Genomic DNA, 19,929 nt, shown 5'->3' with positions numbered 1-19,929 from the left:
GATAGATCAATATACAACACCTCTATCTTAAACATAATAGTAATCACAGGGGAAATATATGATTCTAATATCTATTTATTATGTTATTTTATTTTTTGTTTCATAACATCCTTAACATGTAAATTGAACATCTAGTTTTTACAACATATTCAATTTACAAATCAAAACCTTTTATGAGTTGAATGGTATAAAGATTTAATATTAGTAATATCGTAAGTCTCGTGTTTAGTGTTGGATACGAGTCTAATAATTAAAAAAATATATTTTAAATTTATTAAATACGAGTACTTGGTTAAAACAATTAAAGAAAACAAATACTGTAGTAGAGCTGTAGAGATACATTAAGACATATCAATCCGTCCATGTGCCTGAAAACCAAAAACGGACGTGATAATGTGACATCAACCAAGCCCGTACTTTAGTCCACAAATACACCATTCATTTTTTATTTTTTATTTATTTTTTATTTTTATTTTTTTTGAACGATACCATTCATTTAAAAATTATTTTTCCCTTCACTTTTTGTTTATTTAATCATTTGTTTCCTTCCACAATCTTCAGCTTGTTCAACACAATGGAACCTATTATTTATCTAAAATCGCAAAAAAGGAAGAAACAAACATTTCAACAAATAAAATACAATTTCATTTTCCAAAAAATAATTCTACACTTTGGTCTTCATCGTAAAACAAAATACATATCTATTTCCTATCGTACACGACTTGAAAATCTATAGGTATGGTATACACCTCTCTTTTCCTAGATTCTTCTTTTGGGTTAAAAGAAAATCCAAAAAACTCAGATATCACTACTACATAGGCAATGACACTCATGCTCTGCTTCAAGTAAAGTACAGCTCCAACGAATTACAAAATGTGCACGACCCATTTCACAGCCCTCCATGCAACACACCCAAGTCACACTCACATGGGTTATTGAGGCACAATTCTTTTCATTATTCTGATGGGTTTTATCAACTCATCATCGTCGGCTGTACCTAAACCTGAAGGCTCACTAACCAACATTGTTCTCTGGTCACTCATCATTTCCCCAGCACCCTCATTCCTAAAACCTAAACTAATATATTCAGCAAGTTTCCCTTCTTGAGAAAAAATGTCCATGTTATCATCCTTTGATTGATGCTTTTCAAATACCGGCATTGCCCCTGCTGCCCTAAAAGCACCAAAATAGCGACCCCTAGAATTCTTCTGTTCTGGTTCTGTTAAATGTCGTTTTCTCTTCGACCCCATTTTTCGATTTTTAGGATGATGAAGCTTGCATTTTGTACCTTGAGAGCATGCTCCTGTGGCTTCATATGCTGGGCATGCATATGTGTGCTTCTTTCGACACTGCAAGTTAGAGATATGATCCATTTTTACACTATTAAATCTTAGTGGGCTGTGTGCATGTGATACATTTTTTAACAGATTAGAGTTTCGTAAACCTAGTAACAGAAGTTAATTACACAATTCCTTAACCTGTATACCAAATATAAATACGGCAACTACAACAATATTTACAGTACTAACTAGTGTTTGCCCGATTATCTATTAATGTCGTATTACTATGCCATATTATTATCATGTATCTGTACTTAATCATGTCATAATACTATCATATTATCCAACAGATTCCTAAGTTCAGACTTCCACAACCTATGGCCCACTACAAATTGTCTTTTGAACAGGCAAGAGAATAAATTAAACAGAATTAGTAAGATGAGAGATATCGATGACATCAACTCCATCACTACCTCATTGCCATCTGCACAATAACCCTTGAGAAAACCTTCACAAACTGAAGCAGCTGAGTTCACATTTACATGTCTATAAGAACAATCTTTGTTTGAGCACAATCCTGCCACAAAATGAGTCAGAAGTTTGATCTCGGTAAGATCAATAAGTATAAAAAAGACGCAACAAAACTCACCCTGCAAAAAATAGGAACAATCTTGCATCCTTTCAGGAATGACCTGAAAAGGAAACATAATAAAAGGCTTAAAGTGTAAACAATAGAAAATTAATTAAATCCATATATACAGCTTATATAAGGTGCATAAAGTCAAGTATCTGAATATATATAAAGAGTAACCTTATGTGTTAGCTTGCAGTTGGTATTGGAGCATGAACCAGCCAGAAACTTGGTGCAGACTGCAACTTTAGATGAATCATGGATATATGGACATTTCCCGGCATCCTTGTTGCACTTGCCAAACCTTGTAAAAAATTGACAATACTTTTTCTTTTTAGCAAACCTTGATCTGACTGTGTGCAAACTCCATCTAACTTTCTCACTGGCAAAGATGCGTGTCCGTCTCTTTGGATTTCTAACCAGCTGGTTACCATTTCCAATCCGTACATATCTGCCAATGATATAACTATATGTTTAAATGTAATCGGGTATATATGATAATCATGCTATAAATCCAAGTAGATATTTTGCAACAAAACATAATTCTCAGCTGAAGATAAAATATATCCTTCACGAATTCTACATACTCATCATGGCCAATATTTAATCTCTTTGGTACATAAGGCCTCCTGGTCTCTTCTTTTGACTGCACGGATGTTGAAGGGTCATCATCTGCACATGATAAGTCTGTTAGTAGATTTCTAGGGTTTTGGGAGAGAAGGTGATCTCTCATAATCGGCTGACCAATTCTTCATGATTTAGAATCAATATCATCCAATAAAAAGCAAGGGGCCGACCCATACCGTCTTAGCACATTCTCTAAGATATGGCTTAACATGAATAAAACTCGTCATTAACCAACAGAGATTTATGAAACTTCATAAGCCATTATAATCAGACGCAACCAATAAAATGAATACTACCATGATAACAACACATAGATATACTAACACCCTAAGTAGCAATAAAGTAAATTTGGCTATTCAGTTTGTAACACCAAGCCAATACTAAAAAAAAAATAGTTAAAACTGATCACTAAACATATACATACAAATGATTTAAGACGATTTCAGTTGTGTATAATTGCTTCACATTTTGTAAAACTTTAAATGATTTATACTGGGGTATAAGAATATACTACTACTTTATCAACTTTAAGTATACATCCCTCTTAAGTTATCATAGTGCACAATTTGAGTCACCCGATGTTCCTAAAGTTCACATCATACCTTCACATCTAACCGACTAATGCTTATGAGGATTTGTTCATATGTGGGATATCAGAGAATCACTTCAACAAACTTTTTCCTAATCTATGTATGTTAATATCTGCTTTTAAGGTGATGCGTAAAAAAAAAAAAAGTAGACATCACACACCTTGACATTAACTACCTCTAGATGATCTGTGCGCAAGCATGGCAGAATATAGATAAACCAGTTACTATTATGATGCCATAAGAATATGGATCTAAAATCAAACTTTATCTTCTCAAGAGGATACTAACACTCGTTTTCAGAAAGTGGCATATCTGGCTAATAAATATATATATATTTCTCATAGTATCTAGATCAGAAAATATAAAGTGGAAAATGTCAATATAGGCAGCCCCGAAGCTGGATTTTCAAAGCTTGCCGATCATGGGGCGAACTAACATATAAAGTACATTGTGTACATATATAGCTATGTATATATGTATCAATATATGTGTGTGCCTATGTGCACATAAAAGTGATACGAATCAAATCAGATTCATATCGATAAAAGGGGTTCTTGCAATTCGAGAAGCAAGGATCTCCTAAAGTCTTAAGACCTTAATTTAACTCATCCATAAATCTGTTACAGCCCTAATGATCTATATAAATACTAATCCTATAGCTTGATTAGCAAGCTCACTAAATAATAGTATTAAAGATATCTTAGAATATCTATAGCAACAATAATACTTTGCTAATAATAATATAATTAATAGTATATAATCCAGATCGTATCAAAAAGCTGTACTAAAACTCAGTAACAAGAGCGAAGCAAATGTTTTCGACTTTTCCTCAAAGCTTCGTCATTGAAGTAATCGTCCATTCTAAAATTCGATGTAGAATTTGCTTTCTTTTGCTAGTATCTAAAGAAAGCATGTTGGAAAGCCCATTTGTATCGAGAATCAAGGACATTTATGCATCCAGATTCATAACCTTCATAGACAAGACACTTTCTAGAATATATCGTCCCAATACTTGGGGCATCCTTAACCTAACGCAGTAATACACATACTGAAAATCCCAAACTACATTTACAGCTCAAAGCAGCAGTTGAAATTTCGATCTAAACAGTAAGATTTATCATATGCCAAAAATATATGGAAAGGTATATATCTTCTATTAAAGTATCCAGAAATAGTGCTTAAGGCATATGATCCTTTGAACGAGGTCTGCATAAATATGATGTTAGAGAATAATCATAATAATCAACCAAAAAGTAACGAAGTATCATAATATTAACCATGATGGGACCACCTGAAATCCTTAGAATTGTCCTGCCTGAAGGGTCCATTTTGTATCTGACCAAACCAATACGAAATATCCGATCTCCTGCACATAAACACAGCTTTAAAAAGAGATATTACCAAAAGTCAAACTGAAATCCCAGATTAAGAAGCAAATCAGAAGCTAACAGATCTACTTCACAACAATTTCAACATAGAGCTTAAACATCCATCTGCTACACCAGGATTTTATGCTGGCCCACTAGGGTGCCACTTATTATTATCTGGACTTACTCGACGTGTTATTCCTTTTCTTTGTTTCAGCAGCGACAAAAGTTGAGGCACTCTGCTCTCTCCTCTTCTTTTCAGCTGCTGCAACTGCTAGCGTAGCTTCCTATAATAAAAGGACATATTTACAAAATATTAACAATCATAGAGTCATGCAATACAAGTCTCGCAATTTGACCACTTATATATAAAGAAATAACTATTTACATCCACACAAACCTCGTTAGCTCTTCTTGAATTCCTCTCTATAGATTTTGACCATTTCAATCCAGAACCACCAACACTTAACACCTTAGACATACGAAGAGAAAACCCACGTTTTGATCTTGTGTAGAGCGTCTCTCTCTTTCTTGATAACAGCAACTTGCGACTAGAAAAACAATCCAACGTTGAATTCTCAAAGATAAACCGAAATATCAATTCAGAGGAGGCCATATGCAAAAAAGACCCCTTAAGCTATGCTTATATACCTGATCAAAGATGGCGAACTACTACTCGTCATAAAAGCTGAGATATTCATCAAATTTCCCCAGTTTCGTGATCTTTTCCATGGAAATAGATGGGGCCTCAGCTTCTGATGTAATGAGACACCATCTTTCCGTGACGACTGAGAACTAAGAGTCCAGACTGAAGGGTATACCAAGTGTTTAAACTTCTTAGATACACCTAGTATCAAGATATGAATCACGTAAAGAAATTAATTTTCTTGAAGATGGATGATCTGGAAAACATTATGAAATGGATACAATCTTACACTCATCTTGAATTGCTATCAACTCATGTAACTTCTTTAACATAACGTTTTATAAGTAATAGAACTAAGAAAAGGATGGGATAATTAGAGTACAAACCTTTACCAGACTGCAGCTTAATATTGACCTTTGATGCCTTAAGCACATCTGTGTTTGCCAAGTCATCTCCCATAGATGTCCTAACAAGTTGATTCTTCCTCCTTTTATAGTAGCTATCTGATGTTGACGGTTGGGTGTTATCTAACTCGTGAATGGATTGGTCACTACTGGAAGCAGCAACCAGTTGATTTGATTTCCGCTTCACATAATGTATCTTCTTTACTGCAGCTCCTTCATCTAGTGTCTTTCGACTTTCAGACTTGCTAGATGTACCAATTTGATCTTCAGGTACCTTTTGAACAGAAAAATTTTCTTCAGCAGGAGATGCAGGCAGAGAATCCAGTGGCGAAGATGGAATATCCCTTGAGAATGCTGGGAAATCCGGTAACTTGGTACTTCCTGATAAAGGTGGTGTATTGGGCCTCACAACAGGAGCACTGGATCCACCTGTTCTAAACTGAGCACTATGCACTTGGCTTCCTGATCCCGCACTATTTCTTGTTTCAATTTGGCCTGAAGGATTCAATTGATATACAGAAGAATTTGAAGCAGGTGGGACACTAGCAACAGCGGTCACGGGAGAACCTTTCCTTACGAGACTGTTACCACTACGAACATAAGAGTTTTGACCCAGTCCAATTTGTTTTGGTGGTGGAGGAATAGGATTGCTAGTAGATCGATGCCAAGTTCTGGGCTTTGTAATGCTGGTTGCAGGTTTAATAATCCTAGAATTAGTAAAGACTGGAGTTGAACGACCTGCAAAAACTCTAGGAACTGCAGGAACATGACTAGGTTTTATCATTGCGAAACTGTGTTTCTGAATTTTATTAGTGGGACCCAGAGTCTTGACACTGCTACCCTGAGATAAAGATGAGACTGTCTTGGTTTCTTCCAGTTGACTTGATTTCATACTAGTCCTGGAATTATCTACAAATGACTCGGGGCCATTTGACAAAGCACCATCTTTCGATTCACAATTTTTACGAATAGTGTCATCATTCATAGTAAGACAGGAATCCGATATTGTTTTATCTGCTGATTTGCTAGTCAACGTTTGTAAGCCTAGGGAACTAGAAACATTTACGGAAGAAGCGATATTAGTTGCCAAATCAAGGATAGATTCCACTATTTTATCACAGTGGGTACCAAGCCCACCAGTGTCAGCAGATGAAGAAATCATACTCGGTTGTAAATCATCCTTTGATACCATGTAGGTTTCATCTGTACTAAGCTGCCTATGGTCTGGACTTGGTGTCTGAACTGATAAAGGAACTACATCTTTATCGAAAGAACTCTGCTTGTGTGAACTACTTGGCACTGCATTATCTTCACTAATGATAACATCAGTTGGAGAACCTTTGGGGCCATCTTCAAGAAACTCTATTGACCCTTTGAAACATGTTTCCTTACTACTATCATCAAGCAATTCACTTTTATTTTCCTTTCTTGATATATCAAATGAATCTTGAACATCACTGACCTCGGGGGATATGATAATAATCTCCTCTGAACTAGAACATATTGTGATCATTTCATGAGTAGTATTCCTTTCTTGCACTTTAACTGTTTCATCATCAAACAAACTGTAAGAAACATTGGCTGCATCAAAATTGGCATACGATTCTTTTGTTGAGGGGTTCTGAATCTTAATTTGATCCTGCCCTGACGAAACAGACATCTCAGTGCCACCTAGTAGCCTCTCAACATCTGCAGATATCTTTTCTGTATCACTGTCAAGATTCAGTGAGACTTCATTTTCACTAAGCTGCTGGTTAAGATCAATGACCAGACCATCCTTTACAGTAGATACCTTCTGTTCGGTTAGATTCTTGCTTTCAGTGGATTCATCACCAAAACTATTTATATGACCAAGACTCGGATTCTCAACTTGTAAACCATCCTTCTCAGAAGACATAGCCTTCGGAGATTCGTTCACTTTACTGGAAACTAATTTTTCTAGTGGGGTGAAAGGAATGGCACCAGGCTTAGGTGTAATTGTGCTACTCTTAACATTCTTACTCTTGACAGGTTTCTCGTGTTTCTCTGGAAACTGAAAACTAGATGCAACGGCAGCAACCAATACGGGCCTTCTTTTCTGCTTAAGCCTAAACGAATAGCGTCCAGGTCCTCCATTGCCACCACCCTCATCTACAACTCGACCGGACAAAGAACCATCCACGCCATCATTACCAGATTTTTTATCCCCTACATCCTTTGAAGCCTTTCCAGAACTAGAAAGACTATCTAACCTATGTGGGGAGCCTGCAGATTGAGTTGAATGGTCACCAAACTTTGATATCGGTGAATTAAACTCATCAGCTCTCTTTCCTTTCCTATTCCTAGGGTGCGTTTTGTTCTTATCAGACAAAGGACTCGGGGGCGTTACAACAGCCTTAGCTACTAACGTATTGGATTTAAAAGACACATCAAGATCTACAGGACTTCCCTCTCTATCTTCCTCTTTCTTTTTTTCCTTATACAAACTAGAATCTTTACCTTTATCTTTACCCTTGGAATTACTATTTTTCGATTCACCTACGTTTCCTTTAGATTTATTATTCCTAGACGTATTGTTCGGTTTACCTATCCTAAGTAAAACACTTTTCTTTTGCACTTGCTTAAACTCTTCTCTACCTTCCCTAACCCTATTCGACTTACTCGATTCATACTCGTAATCCCTACCATTCTTCTTCTTTTTCTTATTCATCACCCATTTCGGATCCTCATCATCACCATGAGGATCCCAAATTCTCTGACTTTCCGATATCGACTTATAACGAGGCTCGTAATTATCTAGATTATTATCTTCCAAATTCCTAGAACTAGTCCCAATTCTATCAACAAACCTATCTTTATATCTACTACTAGAATTCAAATTCAAATTCAAATAATTCTCACCTGATTGTGAATTCGACGAATAAACCCGATGATGCGAATCCGCCACCGACGAATCAAACCGGTTAAACTGATTATTATTAGAAACCCTAAATGAATTTTGGGCGTCAAGAAAGGTGAAGTGAGGGTTGTAAGACGGTTGGGGAGGAGGAACGGAAAGTGGCGGCGGTGGTGGCGGGTGGGTAGGGTAGAGAGTTCCCGGCGGCGGCGGTGGAAGATGAATAAGATGGTGGTGAGTGTATAGATTTGGACGGTCATCGGGGAAATTGTTGACAGGTGGTGGCGGAAGAAGAACGTACCTTTGATTGTTATTGTTATTGTGGTGGTTGAACGGCGGGAATTCCATCGGAAAATAACGACGGCGAAGCGATTGACTTTTGTTTTTTTGTGTGGGAAGGAGGGAAGAAAGGAAGGTGTTTGGGTATTGATTTGGGTTTTTGGATTATTTGCGTTTGGACGGCTGGCTGAATGGTTATCAATCAATCAATCAATGAAAGGCCCAAAATTTTCAAAAGTCCCTCCATTTTTATTTTTTTCCCCAACATTAAGTCCGGAAACCTCGTCATATAGTGATAAAGTCTTGCATGTACCCTAGACAAAAAGATATTGACCATAGACCGTTACAAGTATTCGAAGGAAAATACCCCAAGACTTATCATCCAAAAGAATTGAACTCAAGACTTTGGGTAAAACCTGAGATGCCTCTCTATCTTTCAATTATTTGTTGTGTTTTGTTACTCCCAGCTAAAAAAACACATGCATTAAAAATACACTCATAAAATTTAAGGTCCAAAATTTAATGAATTATGCATTAAAATTATTTGGTTGTTGATTGTATGTAGTGAACTTTTAAATCTCAATAATTTGATGTACTCAATCAATTAAACATTTTGCCAACTAACAATGTGGTATTAGAGGTGACCAGAAGCGGATCTAGGAATTTATTTAAGTGGGGGCAAAAAAATGTAGTAAATGACTGGCGAGCCTTATAAAAGCCGTTAAATGGAGCAAGGAAGGAGAAAATGATTGTCGCCTTTGTTAGATTTGTTATTGAAATTTTAAAATATTGATGATACTAATGTCCCGTGTTTCCGTTATATTTTCTCACGATGTACAAATGTACAATCAATTTTTAAATGTGTGCGTTATTAGAATTGAAGTAGCGGGCTGAGGGCATTACAAAATTGGGTTAGGGGCATATATTATAGTATAATACTACTATCATATTATACAAAGATACTAACATATAGCCTTAAAAGAAAGAAAATAATTTCTCTTTGAGATTAGTGAGGTATAATAAATGGGGTATAGGTATTGACATGCTACCAGTGGCTCGATCTAGGCTAAAACATGGCTTAAAAATAAGTAGGCAACTATTAATTAGTCATTTTGATCCTAATCTCCTAATCAAATCTTTATCAACTAGTTTTTTTATTGCCATAAAACTAAACGACATTTTCTATAATAATCTTATCACGTTAACCTTTAATGGTCGTATATGAAAAAACTCATAACTCTACTAATTGTTAAAAATGGATTAATAATCATCACAAATTCACAATAGCTAGATTTCACAAGAAAGACTATCGTGTGTGTGCATGAAACTTGAACTCAAAAAGAACAAAAGAAGATTTTAGACACTTGTGTGATTCTTCTAGACTCTAACCTCATTACCTCAAAGATAAGCATTTATTTTGTATTTCAAGAATTAGTATTCTAAGTCTTATAGAATATTAGAATATAAGGATTTCACCCGTGAACGCGCCAAATCCACACAAAATCGACTTAAAACACTTAAATAAATGACCAATAATGATGTGGGCGATGGGTATAAATTGGTTACATCAATATTCATAATTAACAAAGGTATCTGAACAAAGGGATATTAAAGATTAAATCATTTCAAATTTGGCAAAATTAAGAAATTATTCTTAAATATTTCTCAGAGCATTGGCGTGTTACTAGACGCTAACTAATGTTATTACTTTTATAAATAACATGCTCAAGTGGGAGCTGTTGGAGTGTGATCATGTTAATTATAAGAAGTATGTCCGGAAATAATTTAAGCCTACGGGGTCACACGAAATGACACGGTAACTTTATATTATTAATTAGTATATTAAAGTAATATATTAATTAAATATAATCACAAATGATTAATTAAACAAATTAAGGGGTTAAATGTATTTAATTAATTAAAGAGGAGGTGTTGGATTGAAATTAGGAATTAGAGTTGTTGCCTAATTCCAATCCATAGGGGCCGAAAATTTCAAGGCTTGGAAAGCCTTGAGATTTTTAACATCCTAAAAATTTTAGACCAATGAAAATTAACCTTATTAATAGTTTTGACATAAAAATGATTTCCTAATATTTTATTTTTAAACATGGGGTTGAATTAGTTGGGACTTTAGCGGATAGCGGGTGTAATACCCTTTTAATTTTAGTAAAAACGTGGCATGGAGAATGAGTGTCCAACCATATCAAATTGTGAATCATCTTCCACTCCTAACTAACATCTCATTACAATATTCATATTTCTTCTCAAATCTTCCATGGAGTGTGTGTGTGTGAGTGATAAATTCATCTTCCAAACAAAATCTAATCTTCAATTCAATTAAAGAATTATTCAAGAACAATAATAATAATTATCTCATAAAATTGAAAAGTGAGGGCTTAATTGTGGTGGTGATGGCCGGAATTAGGAAGAAGAGAGGGAATAAATTGTGAATTGAAACCCTAAGCTAATATCTTCCATTCATTGAGGTATTATTTTTTTAACCTAATTTTTAATTTCCTTTTTGTGAATTAGGGTTCATGCAAGTATGGAAATTTTGGGGGTTGTATTTATATTGAGTAAATTGCTATAATATGAGTTAGGGTTCTTGTAAGTTAATAAAACTAAGGTTTTAATTGGGTTGCATGATAGATTTTTATGAATACTAGTAAGAACAAAATTGGACAGATTCTGTCCCTGAGTTTGAAACGAGTTAAACACCCCCATGACAGAATTTTCACTTGTTGGGTCCTAAAAAGAAAATGTAGCTTATTGTGTTAAGTAAATTTTGCCACTGGAATGGGTTAAAAAGACGAAGTAGAACTCTAGGTATGAATTTTTTGAAGTCAGGGGCGCCATGCTGATCTTTCAGCAAAAACTGATTCTGTGTCGGTCCTTAAAACGGGTAAAACACATTCTTGCAAGTTAATTCATATCTTGGTCACTGAATATAAAATGTACCTAAATGTGTTAAAAAGAAGTGGTGTGCAAGTGAGCGCCTTTGTTGATCCGCCATTGGAATGAGGTCAATATATGGCGTAGAACTCAAGTTATGGTCATTTGAAGTCAGTAAGGTCAAGGCTGTTTTCAGCAGCAGTGTTAGTTTTTAAAACGACCAAAAGTCATCTTTGAAAGACAATTCACATGTTGGTCACTAAAGATAAAATGTATATATACGTGTCTTATAAATTTGGCCACTGGAATCAAGTAAAAAGAGTGAGTAGAAATTGAGTTATGCTTGTTTGAAGGCAGCTTGGTCAGATATGAAAATAATAATTTTAAACAATAAGTTTGTTGACTATTTTGTGATTAAGATGAAAATGATAATTTTGGTAAGGGTGTTGTATAGCCATATCATTATGATTATGAGAATGCTTTTGACATGTGGGTCAAGTTTTTATGAAAATTTGTTTTGGCATGTTTGCTTAAGTTGGAAATAATAAGAAAATGGTGATTTTGGTATTAAGATGAATGACCACATTGTTGTGAAAGCAAATTGAGATTTTGAAAGAAGCCAATCTTAGAATATGATGATAATGTGAATTATGTAAAAGTTGGGTTGGGCATTGAGATGCTAGAAAAGATTGTAATGTATGGCTTGTTAACCATGTGTATGAAGTGATTGAACTTGATGATCTTATATGTGTAAATTATGAATTATTGCTAGGTGGAAATCAATATGATTGTTAGATTGTCATCATGGATTTGGTTGTCGCGAAGGAAGTGAGTACTCTTGCATACGGTTATATATATGTTGGATCAACTGACCACATCATGTTGAAGCCTTTTGTCCATGTGTGGTGTTGATCACATCATGTTGAAGTTTATTTATTTATCCATGTGTGGTAATTGATGCGGCATAAGCCCATGTGGGGCATTGTGATTATGAGGCCTAAGAACCTCCGGGGCCTAAGAATCCCGATAGTTGATATGATATGAGGCCTAAGAACCTCCGGGGCCTAAGAATCCCGATAGATGTGATTGTTATGATTGGTTAGCTTATATGGATCCATATCTGTGTTGTTAGCGCAAAGGTGAGCATGCAAGAGATGGTATGACGGTACCATAGGCTACATGTGATAGTCCTTTGTGTTTTTGCCCTCCTTCGTATGTATAAACGTATGCAACATTATTCACTAAGCTTTGCTTACCTTTTTTATAGGTTGTCCCGGATGTGCAAGAAAGTTAAGTAATCTAAAGATTGAAGTTAAAGTTGCTTAATGGATATGCTTGCTTTAGCTAAATGAGGATAATGGTATTGGTAATAGGACCCTTAATGACCCCCTCTGAACTATCGGCTCATTGTACCCTTGTTATGTCTTTTTGGAAAATAATTATGATGTCTAGTGTTAGACCCGAGTTTTTGGGGTATTTCCAATGGGTCGTTTTGTAGTAGTGATGTATTGATCATGATTAAATGTGTTTTGGTAAACTAATAATCCGTAACAGGTTTAGATGATGATTTTACGAATGGGTCATGCCAAAATTTCTAACTTTTGGTGCATTGTCTTTTATAACTAGTTTTACTTTTGTTAAGTTTATTTCTATGTCTAAAACTTGTTTGAACTCAGAAATGCCTTTCTCCCACTGCGGCGCAGTGGGAGTGTATCCAACCCACTGCGGCGCAGTGGGGTTTTTCTCGCACAGGTCCGAGACTTTCCACTGCGGCGTAGTGGAGAGTGCTCAACCCCACTGCGGCGCAGTGGGGGTATTAAAAAAAAAATTCTTATTTTTCTATTAACCGAGTTGTGTCGTTTCAAGATTACTTGTCCACCAAGTCTAAAACCCTTACATAATTGCCTATAAATAGAGGGCTAATTCCAAGGGTTTTAATACAAACAATTTGCAAAGCAAATTTCTCTCCTATCTCCCCCCCCCCTTCTCTCTCTCTCTCTCTCGGTCGAAACCAAAACCTCAAGGGTTTTTGGTTTTCAGTTTTAGCATAGGAAAAAGGGTTTTCGGTTTAGCTTAGAGGGTTTAAACAAAGGGTTGTTTGGTTTGTGATCGGGTACTAGCATACAATATACGGGGTGTCTAGTGTGCGATCGTAAAGGGGCTTTCCTTTAAACCCTAATTCATCATAATAATAATACCATCTTATTATTGGAAGTTTTGCATAAGGTACACGTCTCAATTCTATTCTTTGTTAATTAATTTGATTGCATATATGTTTCGATTCTTCCGTTGCGTATACTCGTGATTATATGTTTTATATGTCATATTCTAACAACTTACGGTTTCATGTAGCATGTAATCATTTAATGGCACATAACTGCAGTCTTTGAAAAAGTTAGATCGATTTGTTTGAACCAACAGTGTGTTTGCAACTTGGATCCTCTCAACTGGTCCGACTCCATCATACCTGTAATATATGTTTAGACATGGATATAAGGTTATTCACCGTTCCAATATACATAATTACTCTCATTTAACAAAGACATAGGTATTAGAATGTATTTGTTAAGAGAAGGCAGAGCTAACCGTTGCAGGAAGTCATTCACCTCTAGAATGTCACTGTTAACAAAAAGCTTCGTTCCAGAAAAAGCATTTGCGACACCTTTGCCCCCTAGATTGGAAAACATTGTAATACAATAAGAATATAAGAGAACAAAGTATCCACAAACAGTATAAGCTGTTCAAGATATATCAAGTTAGGGGACTTACTCCTCCACACGTTAATCTTTGCAAACTAAACGATGATGACAATGGGTTTGTTTGGTTCTTGCTTGTTAAGCTCATCTTGCAGTATTTCAATATATTTCACAAACAATGTAAGCCTGAGTTCAACCGATCTAGAAAGAAAAATTTGGCAAAAAGCAGTTAATAAATCGAACAGGTAATAGTCATATAGATAGTCATGTATATTTAATGAAAACCCACTCTAAATCTTTAAGAAAACAGGTTATCTTGTTTTCTTCGGTATTGTCTTACTTTTTAAAAGAAGGTGATATTTTCGATCCTCACAAGAGCTCTAATGACATCTGATGAAAAAGTACGAAAGTGAAACCAATGTAATTTCTAAAAAGTGAAAAACAACCGGCATGAAGAATCATGTATTGAAAGTAAGTTGAAAACTAAACGACACAATCCAGATCTTTAATTTCAGTGTTGGTGTGAATCTGAGTGAAGGTCGTGAAGTTAAAACCATAACGTGATCCAGTGTAGTCTAGTATAGGGCTGACTAGAGTGTTTTGGTTGAACAGAATCTTTTAAAGATGGGAGGTCGGTTAAACTTATGAAATTTTTGCGACCCATTAGAAGCTGCAAAATATGTCGTTATTGAAACAGTTGCACCATCATTCAAGACATGTTGCCATTGAGAAATAGCTTTCTTGCCTCTTAATACAGCATGCATCCGACCAGCCTACAAAATTAAATCAATAAAATGATAAACGATACACCTGTATATATGTTAAAAATTTTATTGTTTTATTTCAGTTGAGAATGAATCATTACAAACCTGTTCATCAGCAAGAATGAGTTCCAGCATTGGATCTTTACCGTGTGGATTTTGCCACCGAGTGTGTATCACGCGAACCCTTACAGTTGCGTAACGTTTGCTAGGTTTGACATTGATTATCCTTGTTTCTATCGTGGATATCTCTCTCTCTCTCTCTCTCTCTATATATATATATATATTCAGATCACTTCACACAAAAGTAGATATTCACACAAAACAGATACATATATATGCACTTCAAAAATATTCTCCAATTTACGGACAACGAACATCAAAGTATTCTCCTTCGGACTATCAAGAGAACAACATTTAAAAGTTTAACTATATTAAATGTGGTTACTATATATGCAAAAAAAACAGAATTTATAAACAGATTTGTCAAAAGAAAGTTAAATAGTAGTACAATGATACAATTTTGATAACACATAAATGAATCACAGATTGTTTGTTACAGGTATAAGTTTGGATCTTTTTCTAATCTTCAAACCAATTTGCCTTTAACTTTCAAAACAAACATATAAATGATGTTAGGTCGAAAATTGACTAAGTATGATTTGTTCAAAATAGTTGAAGTTCAGTGAATGAAGCTTGCTCAGGATTCTGAAGTCATTCAGAATAAAGTTCACTGAAGCTTCACTTCAGTTTCAAAATCAACCAACACTGAAGACGTTCAGACTGAAGTCAAAGACTGAAGAAGAAGATCATTTCAGAAGCAGAGCTCAGAGATGATCTTATCAGAAGTCGAAACTGAAGAGGCTCAGTGTAAAAGTATTTACAACACTTTTACACTGATTACGAGGAAGTCTTTTTGCAGGCTTTAAACTACCTTTCCCCGGTTAATACCTTTATACCTGGGATTGGGATAGTTTTAGCAAAAGGTTGGGAATAAAGTATGTCAAGTCACATCAAAGAAACTTACATACTTTACCTTAAACAAACATGTTATGGATTTGTCCAACAAATCTATAAATGCACCCAACCATATTTGTACAGCATTTGCCATATCATCAAGACATGTTTGCCTATAAATATAAGACTTTTCACACTTTCAAAAATGCTTGGAACTTTGGCAATTGAAACATGTTATGGATTTATCTTACTTGTTCATATCCATATCTGGATCGTAATCTAAACTAGTCTTTATCTAGATTAGTATTACTTGTCAGTCGGGTTACTTGATATATTTGTTATCATTGTAATACATTTGTTATATCTTGTAATCGTCTAACATCTTGTGTAGGTAGACTAACATTTGGTATCAGAGCCTCCCAGATTTATTCTTTAAGTTGTTATACCTGTTTTGATCCTACAAGATGTATGGAACCGAACAACCAAACCCAAACCCTAATGGTAACCCTAACCCAAATGTCAATATGAATCAAAATCCACCACCACCACCAGCAGCATAACCCAGTGTACACGTTCACTTTCCTCACAATCCTGTCCCTAAGTTCAATGGGGATAGTGACTCATTCATTACATGGAAAGCTTGTATGCTCAAGTATATCGTTGGGGTTGAGAGACACTTGACCTCTATTCTCTTAGAAGGTCCTTATGTACCAATGAATGCTTCAACTGTTGTTTTTAACCAAGATGGGATCCCTAGGTTAACACCCAAAGAGAAAGATCATTGGTCAGAGGAAGACCACAGATTAGCTGACCTAGACTCTAAATTGCAAAATATGATTCTCTTTGCTGTCCTAGAAAAGTTTAAAACCCACTCTTGTTTTACTTGACAATTCAAAATTAATGTGGGAAGAGTTATTAACTCAGTTTGAATGTACAAAGGAAACCATTGTCACAAGAAAAGTTTCTTTGAATAAAAAGTATGAAGCCTTCTTTGCTTTACCAAATGAAAGTTTGACAAACACGTATTTAAGATTCACAAATTTGGTTAATCAGTTGAAAGCTCTTGGTGTCACAAAGGACAAAGAAATTTTGTTGGAAAAGTTTTGTGATATTTTACCTTCTAAATGGAAAAATCTGATCATGGTGTTAAGACAAGGAAAAACCCTTCACAGTCATACTCTTGCCTCTTTGTATGGTGCCTTTAGATACACTGAGGAGAATAAAGTTGGGAGAGCCGTGGTTGAGCAAGATGCTAAGAATCATACTTCAACCAGTTTTGCATTGGTTCATTATTCTGAACCCCAAGACACTGCCCTACTATCTTCTGAGAGTGATCATTCTGACTCTGTGAAGAAGATGGTAGCTGAATTAATGAAAGCTGGTATTTCTGATTATGCATCACATGAATGTGATGAGGATGATGATGATGATCTTGTTGCAATGATTGCCAAAACTTTTAATCGTTTCAAATTTAAATCCAAAAGAAATGGCAAACAATTTTCTACAAATAATTCCATTGACAAGTCCAATTTGAAATGTTTTAAATGTGGAAAGAAAGGACATTTTATGAAGGAATGCAGATCATCACAACCCTCTTCATCACAAAATGCCCCTAACCATTCTATTTTTCAAAAAAATGATGATGGGTACAAAGCTAAGTACAAAAAGCTGAAAGCCCACATCGCAATGATGGCACAAGAAAAATCCAACAAGAATAGCTGCATGGTGGCAAACTTAGAAAAGTGGGAGGATTCCGATGTGTCTTCTGATGATGAAGAAGAAGTAAGGGACATGTGTTTCATGGCCCGTGAAGATCAAGGTCATGTTGTGAAAGCTGATGTGGAATCTGGTAGATGGGTGGATATTATCATCAAAAAGGTTAGTGCTTTCGGTTTTGAGAAAGATGAGGAACAAAAATTGGATCTCTTAGTTCTGATAGAGGCCGACATTTCATATGTTGAAACTGTGCATTCAGAAAGTATTAAAATGTTTGAAATAAATTCTTCTGAACTGAACGCCAGTCAGGCAAGGCTAAAAGAACTAAAAGATGTTCAACTGGCTTTGAAAAGTTACCAATCTCTGCTTGCTAAACTTGAACTTGAAAAGGAAGAATTAAAGATTATTTTAGAAAAAGAACAAAAAATAATCAAATCTTGGATGAAATCACCATTTCCTGAAGTTGCCATCAAAAATACTTTTGCAAACCAAAAAGTAGCTTATGAGTCTGGTGATTTTCATTTGGCATCCGTTATTACTGATTTAGATGCCCTTCCTAAAGAAATGCGGCCTAAAATTACTTTTAAAGAAATTGGTAAACAAAAGATTGTAACTGAACAAGCCCAGGAACAACCTGAGGGAAAGTCTGAAGCACGCCAGACCAGTGCTTCAGATAAGAAAGCTAAATGCAAGAAGCCTTTTCCTCAGTCTTTGTCTAAGGTTCCTAAGAATCAGCAGAAGAAAAAAAATATCATCCCCACTGAGCCTTCTACCTCAGATTCTGGTAGGGCTCAGGTGTCTAAAGAAGAGTCTGTTTTGTTAAGGATAGAAAGTTAATTTCAAATGTTAGCCAGGCAAGTGCAAAGTTGTAATGCACGATTGAAAAATGTTGAAAGCACTCCTCTGAATCCTAAACAAAACCCAAAACCCTTTATAAAGAAAATCAAACAAATCAAAGAAAATTCTGAGAAGAAAAAGGTTGAAGCAATCATCAAACCAACTATTTTTATCTCGTCTGAGATCATGACCGACATCCCCTTTGATCCATCTGTTCCATATGTACCAAAGAAATCTTAGGCTGCTAAGGGAGAGCCCAGTAGACCCATCAAGAGATGGGTTCCCAAAAGGAACTAATCTTTGTGTATGTGCAGGGTGACCGCAAAAAGAATATATGGTTTCTGGACAGTACTGCTGGCAGAACCATGACAGGTCACCAGACCCTGCTAGAGGAATATAGGGTGCAAGAGGGGCCCTCGATAACTTTTGGTAATGATGAAAATGGACAAACTGAGGGATATGGTGTAGTGAATAATGGTCAAGTTAAATTCACAAAAGTTACATATGTGAATGCTTTGAAATATAACCTGATCAGTGTCAGCCAACTTTGTGATGATGGCTTCAAGGTATTATTTGATATTTCACAAGGCACCATATTCAACAGAGATTGGAAGGTAGTGATGATTGCTCCAAGAAAGGGAAACATTTACATAGTAGACATGAATAGTGCTACTTCTGAACAATGTTTCTACACAAAGGCAGATGAGGACACCAACTGGTTATGGCACAAAAGGTTATCCCATCTTAATTTCAAAAATATAAATAAGTTGTCAAGAAAACAACTTGCTGATGGGATACCAGCAATGTCTTTCAACAAAGACAAGCCATGTCCAGGGTGTGAAATGGGAAAGAAGAAGAGAGCATCTTTCAAGACCAAGCAAAATTTCAGCATCACTGAACCACTTCATATGCTTCATATGGATCTTTTTGGTCCTGTGAATGTGCAGACAAGAGCTGGGAAGAAATACACTCTAGTCGTAGTCGATGAATATTCAAGATATTGTTGGGTGATCTTCCTCAGAAACAAAAGTGAAGCTGCTGCTGAAATTATTGCCCTCATCAAACAAATTGAACTCAAGCACAAGCGAAAAGTATGTCAGCTTAAAAGTGACAATGGCACTGAATTCAAAAATTCCACTCTGGAAACTTTCTGCACTAACACTGGCATATCTCAAAACTTCTCCTCAGCACACACACCAGAACAGAATGGTGTTGTAGAAAGAAAGAATCGAACGCTGATAGAAGCTGCCAGAAGTATGTTGAATGAATCAGGTCTTCCAAAATGTTTCTGGGCTGAAGCTGTTGAAACTGCTTGCTACACCCAGAATCGTTCAATTTATGTCAAAAGACATAAGAAGACTGCCTATGAAG

At 35.7% G+C, this 19,929-nt stretch overlaps 1 protein-coding gene across 1 annotated transcript; it reads right to left on the bottom strand.

The window, feature by feature from the left end:
• Positions 1 to 622: 622 nt before the first annotated feature.
• On the bottom strand, positions 623 to 8,872 carry LOC122586483 (uncharacterized protein At1g21580). The gene is made up of 10 exons (XM_043758466.1): positions 5,528 to 8,872; positions 5,147 to 5,342; positions 4,896 to 5,046; positions 4,683 to 4,782; positions 4,420 to 4,494; positions 2,499 to 2,583; positions 2,092 to 2,362; positions 1,930 to 1,972; positions 1,754 to 1,857; positions 623 to 1,349 (listed from the first exon to the last, which is right to left on the bottom strand). Exons 1-10 carry the CDS (start codon positions 8,766 to 8,768, stop codon positions 933 to 935), a joined length of 4,683 nt encoding a protein of 1,560 aa, XP_043614401.1. The 5' UTR covers positions 8,769 to 8,872; the 3' UTR covers positions 623 to 932.
• Between the last annotated feature and the right edge of the window lie 11,057 nt (positions 8,873 to 19,929).

This window comes from Erigeron canadensis, chromosome 2, assembly GCF_010389155.1.
Source record: "Erigeron canadensis isolate Cc75 chromosome 2, C_canadensis_v1, whole genome shotgun sequence".
Lineage (NCBI taxonomy): Eukaryota > Viridiplantae > Streptophyta > Magnoliopsida > Asterales > Asteraceae > Erigeron > Erigeron canadensis.
Note: the sequence above shows the minus strand (reverse complement) of the source record. Positions and strands in the feature narration are given on the sequence as shown.

What these genes read in the sequence shown, in the direction of transcription:
- LOC122586483 (XM_043758466.1), bottom strand. Translation starts at nt 8,768, where the DNA reads ATGGAATTCCCGCCGTTCAACCACCACAATAACAATAACAATCAAAGG. An exon ending in TAAGCTGCAGTCTGGTAAAG is followed by an intron (nt 5,343 to 5,527) that starts GTTTGTACTCTA and finishes TCTTGATACTAG; the next exon opens with GTGTATCTAAGAAGTTTAAA. An exon ending in ATTGTGCAGATGGCAATGAG is followed by an intron (nt 1,350 to 1,753) that starts GTAGTGATGGAG and finishes TCTAACTTGCAG; the next exon opens with TGTCGAAAGAAGCACACATA.